We start from the raw sequence: 12,864 nt of genomic DNA, 5'->3' as shown, positions 1-12,864 counted from the left end.
TAGAAAAAGGATGCTATCCTCTCTGAACTTTTTTTCACTAATATGAAAGATATCGATATACGAAGAGATACGGTTGAGTAAAAACATTGCTCTTCCTACTGGCATTACCATCGGCAGATTGGTTCTGCAAGCAGGAAGATAAAACTGCTTAAGCTAGCTATGTCTAAGGTAGGCATAGGAACATAAAGAAAAATACTCTCCATTACACCTTTTCTCCAAACTATTGTAGCCAAGCATTCACAGTATGAAGTCGGACAGGTACAACCACGGATAGTATCCGCACTCCCTTCAGTAAAGATACTTCAGTAATTTCTTCTGAACCATCTCCAGCATAACAGAGTACTTCAATTCGTGGGGCGCCCAGATCAGAGACCAGTTTTCTCAGAATAGTTGCTAGACTATTTTTATTTACTCCTCTAATAATTAATATTGGACGAAGCCACAGCGAAGCGTCGCCGGGTTCAGCTAGTATATTATACAATACATCCTATCCGTACCCTGTTCACCCTCTATAATAATGAGCAGAAAATCGAGAAAGTTGACAGCTTTAAATATTTGTAAGTTTGTGACTAAAAATGTGAGTTAATATTATTTGAGAATCCTTAAATCCAACAAAAATAAACAAATAATTAGAAATTCGCAGGTAATAGTAGTAAGGTGTTGTTCAAATACCTGGTCAGCACCATGCGAAGGAACTGATAAAAGGGTACTCACAAAGTTTTGCCTTTGACTTAATAAAGCTCAGCCGAAATCAAGTGAGGGTTATCACTAGAGCCCGCCCAGGGCACTATAGATTAAACAAACACCTTGCTTGAATGAACCTTTCCGAAACTTTTAGATGTAGGTTCTGCAGTGCAGATAAAGAAACAAGAAACACCTTCACACATTCTATGTGAATGTAATGCTTTACATTATAAAAGGAGCCTCATCCTCGGGGGATCACTGGTTAAACCCGAGGATGTTCAAGAACTCACCCCACACCTAATTGCCCGATACTTTACGGATCTGGGCTTGGAGGGGGAGATTTAGCAAAATGTAAGCTTTCGCCTTCCACACAGTAGCCAGGCTCTTTATAAACCTGGGCTTAAAGGGCGAGAATTATTCACGGTGATTCGTCACAATAGATCTTCACAGGTCGCAGTGACGTCAGGAGCTTGCATAGCACTGACCCCCACCACTAAGAACAAGAATAAGCTGTTGTTCGCGCATCATTTAATTAGCCCTTGGAGCCTCATTTTAATTTTTTTAAATTCCAAATATTTAGTATTGCCTCCACAATTCTCTGAAAAAAGGTTCCTATAAATGTCATATTTTGGCTATGGCAATTCAAGACATTTTTTACTTTTAGTAACACTCAATTTTCAAATCAAACGTCAAAGGTGTCAAAATCCTACAAAACAAAAGTTGCCAAAATTCCCAGGTTTCCGTGGATTCGGCATTCCATTTTCGGAAAGTTGAATACGAAAATTCCACACAAAATGCCTAAACAAGTTCCGTCATTCAGTTGTTCAAAGATCAACAAGAGGTCTTGTGTAAAAAAGATGTCGAGCCGCACAGAAAATCCAAACGTAACTAATTTGGCGAAACAGAAAATAGAAGTTCTAAAGAGTCCAATTCAGTCGGAATCGGATAAGAAAGAATACAAGTGCGTAGAAATCAAATAATTCCTCGGTTTTACGATTTTTGTTTGACTAATTTCATGTTTTTTTTTTGTTTTTCAGAGTTATTACTTTGCCGAACAATCTCCGTGCCCTTTTGATAAGCGATTTAAATTCCAAAAAGGGAGCCTTTTTCGACAGTGGGGAACTGGCGTCGCAAAAAGATGAAAGCGAGGAGGAAAGTGGTAGCAGCAGCGCGAGCAGCAGTGAAGAGAGTGAGTCCGAGGACAGCCAGGAAGAGAATGATGAAGAAAGCGATGGAAACGTCTCTGACGAGGGTGGCAGGAAACACTACGATTCGGGAGAAGAAAAAATGGTCAGTCATTTGAAGCATTATTTTCTAAATCGTAAAAATAGTTGCCACATGTCAATCTTGCACATAACCTCACTTTATTGTTAGTAAATATTGTGCAAATCTAATGTGACCCTTTGTGTCTTCCCTTAAAGCGGGACATCTACTAATTTTTACGCATTAATAATTCAAGGAAACTCCACCTATTGTTTTATGTGGATAATGTTTATTTATATAAACTAACATACAACGAGCAAATAGATAATATAGTAAATAAATCACTGAAATTACTTGGCTTCATTAACAGAATATCCTCTGATTTTACTAATGTCCGTACTATCAAAACTCTTTATTGCTCAACTGTTCGCCCTCTTCTAGAATATGCCTCCTAGAATAGTGGTTTGGTCTCCATTTTACGTGAATTGCATAAATCACATTGAATCAGCCTAACATCGCCTGCTTCAAAAAGTAGCGCGGATGCTTGGACCAAAGAGAGGTAACTATGTTTTTACTGATATAGAGTCAATTGTTCAATATTTTAGTCTACAAGAACGTAGAACTAATATTGACTCTATATATATATGTTCGGCATACTAAATGGTATAATTGATGTGCCATCATTACTGGGACAGGTAAAATTCCATATTCCGACTAGAAGTGTGTAGTTTGCGAATGACCCTGTCATACTGACAAGGTCAGAAACATTGAACTAGAGACATGTTTCTTTCATCTCGGTCAGTTAGTTCGCGAACGAAAAGAGCGCCGAACTAAATGGCTCTTTGTGTCATTTAGCTCTTTGTGTCATTTGGATCTTTCATATCTTTGTGTCTTATGGATCTCTAGGAATATTCATTGAATGAGGTTGTGTCCTTATCTCTGTGGTTAGTAGGTAGATTAGATACCTACATATACACTCTGTATCCATAGTAGGTACCTAAATGCCTCTCTAGGCCACTCTTGGCTGCTTTGTTCATTGTTCTCCTTTATCTCCTGTGCGTCCACTCTCGTTGCTGTAGGTGTATTCGCGAGCGAAAGAGGCATTTCCTTTTTTTAAACGTTGCTTGCACTTTAAATTTAATTGACGCTAATTATAAAATGTCGCATAAAAATGCTATTTTATGAATTATTATTTACATTGAGATGAAAACATTAGGTATTCATATTTCATTAATGCTCTCTAATGTGAACAAGAGGTTAGTTTGTTCACTCGAGTTTATTAGATTATATATTTTTCTGTTCAGTATAAATAATTACAGAAACAGTTTTATTTATTTATTAATTCATTGTAAAAATATTCATATTCACTAACATAATAATGGCCTTTTAGGCTGTGCCCGTGTTAAACCATAATAATTAACATTAAAAAATATAAAGTAACTTAAAATAAATAGTGATTATATATCAATTTCAGAATAACAGTCCAATCGGATGATATAACATTAAAAAATAATTACAAATGAAACAATGTAAAAAATAACAACCTAATTGTTGAATAACTTATTAGGTCAGTTATCTATTTTGTGCTAGAGGCCGATTAATGTTTTTTAAAAAAAAAAAAATTGTGCATATTTTTTTTCATTTCCCTTAGTTTATTTTATAAAATATATATTAACTGCACACGTTATAAATATAAAACCTAATTTTAAAAAATGTAAACCCTTTACCTTTTAAAATGTAAAAAGGGATTTTAAAATTGAATTGTTTTTACTTTTGTAAATAAAAAATAAATAAACCTAGCATGAAATATAACTTTCTATAATATATAATATAGTTTTCTACAGGTTTGTGATATTATAATATCTAAAGAACAATATTATCAAATCTATAAAGAAAATCATGCTGACAAATCAGCCAAAGGTTTAGAATTGTACGCATTTGGCTCAAGCGAACGAAAGAACGAAACGAACTAGAGACATGAAAGACACGAAAGATATGGAGACAAAAATGATACGATGATGCGAAAGATGCGGAGATATGATGACCTAAATGAACCGAATGAGCAAAAGACACATTTGTTCAATTGAACTACTTAAAAGATACGGTCACTTTGGTGATGCAGATCAAGTGACACGTATCCTCTCGGTGACAGGGTCTTACCCACGTCTAATTCCGACTCGTGATTTGAATACCTCTTAATATGAGGCACCTACATTTTACTTTTGGACTTCTTTGAACTTCTCCGGCCATCCTGTATATGGTTTTGGGATTGGCTGATTATGATAACGCTGTCCTCGATTCTGACATCCCAATTCCACTGTATAAGAGATCTTATTTAATGTGATATATTCATGGATCTAATGTGTTGACATTTATAGGCAGCCTGCGCCCTCTGTGTCGGAGTGGGAAGCTTCAGCGACCCTAAAGAGATCCAGGGGTTGGCCCACTTTGTGGAGCATATGGTCTTTATGGGCAGCAAAAAGTTCCCCAAGGAAAATGACTTTGACTCCTTCATCAAGGTTTGTGTTTACCGGTTACAAAGTTACCAGGGCAATGAATAATATTAATTTATTTAAATCTTTTGTGCACTGTTCCTGGTGGGTTTAATAAAATAAGAATAATTAAGAAAAAAAATTGCAGTCGACAATAATCTTCTTCCTCCTGGCCGACATCCCATTTACTTGGGGTCATCCCTCCTAATCTTCAGTTTACAAATCGGACTAGGAAATTAGTTATTAGGTTTCCGTTTTATAGCCGGTTGCCACCTGACGCCGAGACAGCCATCCCTCTCTCTAATTGGGGCTTAGGATGCCACCGTTGACTATTGTTTCTCCGCTGCCATCCTCGACACGACGTCCTGCCCGACGCCGCTGTCTCCCAGCAGCCCATAGCAAGTATGTTCTGGTGGCTTGAGAGAAGATCTGTGCCCCTTCCGCCTGATCCGCCTTACACTTCATCTCGCGGTGCTCTGTGCACCTATGGTATGATGATTTATGCATTATTTTTAATGAATAATTTCAGAAAAAAGGCGGGTCAGATAATGCTTCTACTGACTGCGAAATAACTACATTCTACTTTGAGATCCAAGAGAACTATCTGGAGGAGGCCATGGATAAGTTCAGCCAGTTCTTCGTGTATCCCCTCATGAAGCAGGAAGCCATGCAGAGGGAGCGGGAGGCTATCGAGTCTGGTAAGTGAACTAAATATTCTTCATAATACTCTAAAAGATCTACTTGAAATAATTCAAATTCGAATACCTGGTAAGTGCACTAGAAGTAAAGAATTTTTTTTGTCACAATTCTCGAACCAACTTCGAAATGCATTCACCTATATCCAGGATACATAGGTATGGAAATAAGTTTAAACAAATATTTGATATTTTCAATACAAACTCTGTGAATGCATTAAAATGTAATCTGACTTGTCATTTTTTAGAAAAGTAATTAATTTATTAAAAAATATATTATTAAACTTAACTTTGTTTTCTTAGATACGTATTTTTGTTTATTTCTTTGTATATATAATTTATACATTGGTGGATTTATTGCCAAATGGCAACTTCTTCCAACCAACTGATAAAACAAAGGTGCTATTTAGATAATTTAAGTTTGCATATTGCTCTAAAAAACGTATTATTTATAAAGTATTATTGTTGCATTATTTTCTTTTTCATTATTAACTAGTTAAATACTAGCCACTTTATGTTTATGTTAAATTATTCTCAACTTAACTTTGTTACATTTATATTTAGAACATAAGATTTTCTCACGTTAACTGTTATCTTTTATTTGTCATCTTAGATATGTTATGTTTCTTTTATACTTTTTTGTTGTTTTTTTTAATATTTTACTTTCACTAAGTTGTTTAGTTTTAATTATTCTACCATGTTTCATATTATATATTACATAATGAATTGTTCACTGCTGTGATTATTTCTGTACAACTTTATATTGTAAAAGGTTCTTTGAACCGTTGATGTATAAATAAATAATGTGGAAACATTTAGGTTATGTTATTGATTTTTTTTCCTTTTTTATTGAGAGTCAGTAATTGCCTGCCTACCCATGAATGACCATCACCAAATCTACCAGCATTGAAATTGTTAATATTCCAATTTTCCCTATCTTCTCATAAGCTAAGGAAACCTGAATCATGGAAACGATCATTCAGGACATATTGGGTTTAATTCCCTAGAATATTTCACTGTCCAACTGGCACCTCAAACATGAGACTGATCATCTTACTTTAGTGTAACAAAAATGATCAAGATTAGATGTGGTAAAACAAAGAAACATTTATTCTTCCGAAACAGCTGAAACAGTTAAAAAAATATATTAAACTGTTACTGTAAAGAAAAACAAGTTGGGATATTATTAATAGTGAAACTGTTTCTAAAATAACAGTTTACAGCCGTGTGGGAACATGTGACCACTTGGGTAGACTGTTGGCTTATGTATAAGTCACTGCACAACTCTGATTTGGAATATCTAAGGGAACTACATTCCAGATGAAGTAGCTGATAGACGTCTTACGCTTAGACCAGCCACATCTACGGCGATAGAAAAAGTTGGCGTGCAGCCATCGCACCGAATTTGGTGAATGGCATGAAATGCTCTCCCAGCAGAAGTGTAAAACTGTTGAGAGTGAAGTGATATTTCGGAAAAAACTTTAAATCCATCTGTTCTCAAAATTGTTTGAATAAATCCGTAGCATGTGATGACAAAATTAATGGTTTTACTTAAATTATAAATTTTATATTGAATTAAATGAATATTCGTAGAATCACTTTATAAAGTGCCCTCGAGGTTATTATATTACGAAAATGGCGCTATATCACCACTCCTGCTGCTATTAAATAAGCTATCCTTTCCATTGAATGGCTATCCTCTCGATTCTCCTTTTTTTTTTATTTCTAATTATCTTAACTTATTTAATTTTTCTTGTCTTTTTTATAGTGAATATATTAGTGAAATAATTCTGTTTATGTTTTGTGTCAATTACTGTAATAGTTTATGTGCTTCTTAACCAAATATTGTAAGACCCTCTGGGCGTTTATTAAATAAAATAAATAAATATGCATTAAGTTGTCTGTAATATTTAAAAAAGGAAATGATGATAATAAGTGTGTTTGATTATGTCTTCTCGCAGAGTTTGCCCTGGCCACGCCCTCAGACTCCAACAGAAGGGACCAGCTGCTGGCGGGGCTGCTCCCCCCCGGTCACCCGGCACGCACCTTCATGTGGGGTAACCTACGCAGCCTCTCCGCGCCCCTGGGGCCGGCTGACGCAGCCCTGCACAAGGCCGCGCACGACTTCCGCAAGAGGCATTACAGCGCGCACAGGATGACCCTCACATTACAGGTATGCGCTTTATAAATGCCAAATCAAATGGCGGAATATTAGTTATGATGGCCGACGTGCCTAACGTCAACGGCAATGAATATTCAAGCAGTCATTTTCCAGAATTTTTCAATCCTATCAAAATAAAATAATTAACGTTTTCTATATATTTTAATAACAAAATCTTTTGCCATTGACAGAAATAAAAAAATACAACCCACTGGAACATATTTAGGGGGTGTGGAGACTTTGGAGGGGTTACTTCTATTTTATTTCTTCAAAACCAAAATTAAAAAAAAAAAAAAAAGATTGTATTATCAGCGCTATGATTTATTAAAATTTTGTTATTTTGAAATTACTCGGCCTGTTACGTCTTAAGTTCTATTTATTGGTGAGTTGGCTTCCTGTAAACTGGAAATCTATCATTGGTTGATTCTTAAAAACTTATGACATAATTCAAAGTAGTACTGACATATTTTTATGAATTTTTTCATACATTTTTGAGAAACATCGCCCAGCAATTAAATGCTCTTATTTTTACAGCGCATAAGAAAACATTTTCCAAATCCAATTTCCCATAGCTCTGAACTTTTGCATTGCTTGGGCTATTTGATATTGTGGCTCACTCCTGACAATTTTCTCTGTCTGTAAACAATAAATACCTGTAGCAGCGCTAAGGCTCTATAATTTATAATAATCGCGTATTGTCGTAGGCTCGCCTGCCCATCGAAGTGCTCGAGAAGTATGTCCTGAGCACGTTTGGCCAAATTAGCGACAATAACCTCCCCGCAGATGACTTCGCTACCCACACCTTTAAACCAGAAGATATCTCACCGGAGTTCAGCTCCCTCTACTATATGAAGCCAATCAACCATGTGTCTGAGGTAAATAATCATAACTAATTGTTTGATTTTGCTTTACTTAATCAAGTTTTTTTTTTTTACTATTTTTTTTAATATGTTTTTATTTATATTTTTTTACAATGTTTGTGCTGTTTTTTTTTACTTTTTTGTTATTTACTGTGCTTTTTATTGTTTTTTTTTAACTATGTTTTTTTCTATATTTTTTACTTTGTTATTTTTTTTATGCTTTTTATTGTTTTTTTTTTACTATGTTTTTAAATATGTTTTTTACTTAAGTTTTTATTATCTCTTTTTTACTTTGTTTTTTAACTATGTTTTTTAATATGTTTTTTACTATGTTTTTTACTTAGTTGTTTTAACTGTGTTTTTTACTGTGTTTTTACTATGTTTACTACCCTTTTTTATATTTTGATTGTCTTTTTTTTTAAATTTTTTAAAATATAAATCTTAAAGTAGGGCACACATATTATACATATTGTTATGTGTGTTCTAATAATAACATTGCAAATATATTTAAATTATAAATTGTTTATCACATATGTCTTGACCATTATTTTAAATTTTGATATGTTTTTTTCTTCATAAATATTTTTTTCCATTTCGTAATACTTTTTAATTGCTTTAAATAAAATTGAATTTTGTGACTTTGCCTTTTTCCTAAATGGAAGTCTAATTTTGTTCTTTTCTCTAGTTTTCTCTCTTTTCTTTGGGGTAAATAACCCTAGTTTAGACAGTCAAAGCAACTTTTTATAAATGTATATGATATTAAATAATAATAATAATAATAATAATATGGTACCTCAGAGTAATCAATTTCTAGAGGGCCCTTAAACTGTATTGCATAGAACAAAAGCGTTCCAAATTTTTGATTTGTTTGGTTTTTAAATTCAACAACAAACGTGTAATTTTTTTTGTTCTAGCTTTAATTTTATTTAGTTGTATTTTATTTTATTAGTGCCTGTATTAATTATAAGAAATTGTATTTACTATCGTTAGAATGGACTGCATAAGTCCGTCAAATAAATAAATATGTTAACAAACATGTAACGAGTACCTATGGCCTGTTATATTGTTGTAATCTGTAGCTAACGCCGTGATCAATAATCGTAGAATGTTTTCTCTCCTTATGGGTGACTCTATTAGGTTATATCTCTCAGTATGAAACTAATAAAATAAAATTCAATTCAATGATTCTTTCGTTCATACGAAATAAGGTAACACCGTTTTTGTAATTGTTTAATATGATGTTTGTTTTGTATGTACGTTTGTCTTTATTTAAATGTGGTATTTGATTTCCAGATACACTTGACTTGGTGCATGAGATCCTTCTTTAGTGAGTACCGCGGGAAGCCGCATCAATATGTATCTTGGATACTCGGACACGAGGGAGCCGGAAGTCTGCTGTCCTACCTCAGGAAAAAGTCAGTAAAAATGCATTGTACATATAAAATTAGTAATATTAAATCTGGTTGCTTACTTATATTTTCTCTCAAACATCCGAATGTAACGTATACGTTACCACGATTGAGCTGGTTCGTCGCCCGCGTCTGCCACAGTCGGGAGGCCACTCTTCGAAGCAGAGCCAAAAGGTAAAGCCGTAAGGTAGAGCACACTGCACCGACTACAAGTCAATCTCAGTAGCCCTGGAAAGGACTTTCCACCCCGTCCACTTGGTCCAGAGAGGCGAAGGTAGTCGGCCGCAGAGCGAAGTGAAGACCGGAGAGCGCGAGCTCGCACAGGGCGGAGAGACTGAATAAAACCATTCTGCCTATGTTTGAACATCCACATTTCCTCAACTCTTCCATCTGTTCCCCATCCCATATTCCCCTCTCAAAAGTAATTTCCCTCTTTCTTGCAACAAATTTAGATAAAATATTAAATCAAAAACAAAAACGCAAACTTATAAACAAATATTTATAGTCTACTCCCACAATAAATAAAGCACACCCACCTAAACAATGGAGGCGGATTCTGTTTATAAATGACAATTTTTCCTAACAATTATATAAATAATATTTTCAGGCGTTGCCTAGTATGTAGGTGAAATAATTCAATTAGATGAATCTCACCCGCATAAATAAAGGTTTCAGCTCTTTAACTTCACAAACATCAACAGATGGAATATGGATGTTCAAATGTGGGCGGAATGGTGAAACAGTGTGTAAAGTGGCCACTTAAACCAGCCATTGACAGGTCATAGGCCCTGTAGATGCCTGGACCTCTATATTACCTTCTCTTAAGTGTTCTTCATCTCTGTTGTAATATGTTAATATAAACAGCTCCCCAGGGAGTTGAATCCAGTTCTTGTCTACAAAAATTTGGACAAACTCAAACAAGGACAAGGACTGGATTCAACTCCCTGGGGAGCTGTCTATATTAACATATTACAACAGAGATGAAGAAAATTTAAGAAAAGGTAATATAGAAGTCTAGGCATCTACAGGGCTTATGACCTGTCAATGGCTGGTTTAAGTGGCCACTTTACACACTGTGTAACATTCACCATTCTGCCTATATTTGAACATCTATATTCCTTCAATTCTTTCATCTTTTGATGTTTGTGAAGTTAAAGAGTTACACAATCTCTCAAGTTACAGGCCTCTCAAAAAATATGATAAATTTTTAGTTTTTTATTTTTTTAAATGTTTTTTGATTTTTATTCATTTAAATAAATTGTACTCTTGGCAGAAATCATCCTTCTTAGGATGGATTGCCTTAATATAAAAAATATTAAAAAAATACAATACCTTGGTTACAAAGGTTTACGAAGTGTGCAAGGAGAGTGATTTGCTAATGAATGTGCAAAAGTCGAACGTCATGGTCTTTGAAAGAAATGTAACTATGACTGAATGTAAGATTGTAGTAAATGGAGATAGTTTGAAACAGGTCGAAGAATTTGTATATCTGGGTAGTATGTTTACTAGAGATGGAAATATGGACAAGGATATTGAAAGGAGGGTTAGTGCCGGTAACAGAGTTAATGGTGCCTTAAAGCCTGTCGTAGCAAATAAGTGTCTATCGCAAGAGGCTAAATTAGCAGTTCATAATGGAGTTCTGGTGCCGACCCTAATGTATGGAAGCGAAGCATGGAGTTGGAAAAAAAGAGACGAAAGTAGACTGAATGCTGTTGAAATGCGATCCCTCAGGCGAATGTGCGGAAAAACAATGTATGATAGGTGCCCTAATGTCGAAATTAGAGCAGAATGCAAGGCTGAGTTAAGCATTATCGACAAAATTAAGAAAGGTCTTTTGCGATGGTTCGGTCATGTGGAGCGAATGAATGATGAAAGAACGGCTAAAAAGATTTATGATGCGAATGTGTCTGGTTGTAGAAGTCGAGGAAGGCCGAGAAAGACATGGCATGATCAAGTACAACAAATTCTTGAAAGTGGTCATGTGAAAAGTCGGAATAATCGACGTGCGTGCATGAGAAGATGTATGAATGTGAAGGAAGCAAAGGAAGTGTGCCAGGACAGAGTGGTGTGGCGTTCTATCCTCTCTGCCTACCCCTCTGGGGAAATGGCGTGATGGTTAGTTAGTTAAAAAAAATATTTTTTTTGAAAGCATCAATTACATGTACTTTTTTTTCGCTCCCTATATCTAAGTTAGTAGTAATTATTATTATAAAACCATGTAGGACTATCATATGATTAATTGTAAAGGATCTTTACCGACAAGCCATATTCCTTGGCTCGGTGAGTCCTGTAAAAAAAAAAAAATAATTTCAAAAATGTCTTAAAATAACTAAAATGTAATATTGTATGTAAATAATAAATAAACAAAAAAAAAAGCCAGGTTTGATCTTTGACGTGATGGTAAAAATGATTTATTAATCTGCTATTAAGCTGTATGTTTTTTTATGATTTCAGGGTGTGGGCGTTGGGAATTTACACAGGAAACTCGGAATCCGGGATCGATCACACTTCCCTACTGTGTTTCTTCACCGTCAGTATTATACTAACTGCCGAGGGACTCAAGTTCAAGGAGGATGTAAGTGTTGTGCATACATATTATGTATAATTATAAATTAAATTGTTTAAATTGGCCAAATTTCTATATTGTAAAAACTTCACGTAAATTTAAAGTTAGAATCAAAGAACATATAAGATGTCTGAGTAATAATAATTTTTCAGAATTGGCAAATCATCTTATATCCGAAAACCATGAATTTAATCAAGAAACGTGTGTAGAAATTTTGCATGTCAATCAAAATGGTTTTCGTTTAGATAATTTAGAACGATTAGAAATTAGTAAAGCCATTAATCAAAAACTTCAAATAATAAATAATCACTTAAATTTAACTTCGAGTCCTCTTTTGAAACTATTCCCGTTATGATTTATTTTATCTTCTTTCTCTCTCTTTCTTTCAATTTTCTGTCTCTTTCATACAATATTTTATTATATAAATAGCAACGCGTGTAATTATAAGTTAGTTAAATTCCTGACGATGAGGTAGTAACCTCGAAACCGGTCGAAGTGTAATTAAAAAAATTAAGTGGTTTATACAAATTTATAAACAAATAAGTGTAAAATGTCATACCACAAAGTGAAAAATGTTTTTGATAACAATAATATACATATTATGTGCTGAACTTATACTCTACTTCAGGTTTTGTTTCTTTTACACTGTAGCATAAATTCATGAAACAAGTTTGACAAAATCAGTTATATATCGATAGTCAGTTGGCAGAAGGGACCATTTGTAATTTTTTCGGTATTTTAGTTTTTCAGTTTCAGTAAATACATCTAGAAAAAAACTCCCTATTGAAACTAGA

General features: G+C 34.4%; 1 protein-coding gene across 1 annotated transcript in view; it reads left to right on the top strand.

Moving 5' to 3' along the window:
* Positions 1 to 1,364: 1,364 nt before the first annotated feature.
* LOC148277278 (nardilysin-like) overlaps positions 1,365 to 12,864 on the top strand; it is a 36,539-nt gene continuing 25,039 nt past the window's right edge. Inside the window, exons 1-8 of the mRNA XM_088233110.1 lie at positions 1,365 to 1,645; positions 1,722 to 1,974; positions 4,266 to 4,406; positions 4,909 to 5,077; positions 7,036 to 7,247; positions 7,940 to 8,110; positions 9,389 to 9,510; positions 11,959 to 12,079. Of these exons, the coding sequence (XP_088089236.1) occupies positions 1,479 to 1,645; positions 1,722 to 1,974; positions 4,266 to 4,406; positions 4,909 to 5,077; positions 7,036 to 7,247; positions 7,940 to 8,110; positions 9,389 to 9,510; positions 11,959 to 12,079 (1,356 nt within the window). The 5' untranslated portion in view covers positions 1,365 to 1,478. The remainder of the gene's footprint in view (positions 1,646 to 1,721; positions 1,975 to 4,265; positions 4,407 to 4,908; positions 5,078 to 7,035; positions 7,248 to 7,939; positions 8,111 to 9,388; positions 9,511 to 11,958; positions 12,080 to 12,864) is intronic.

The sequence above is a fragment of the Micrasema longulum genome, unplaced genomic scaffold (assembly GCF_059751315.1).
Source record: "Micrasema longulum isolate JH-2025_06_02 unplaced genomic scaffold, ASM5975131v1 h1tg001057l, whole genome shotgun sequence".
NCBI lineage: Eukaryota > Metazoa > Arthropoda > Insecta > Trichoptera > Brachycentridae > Micrasema > Micrasema longulum.
This window is presented reverse-complemented; position numbering and strand designations above follow the sequence as displayed.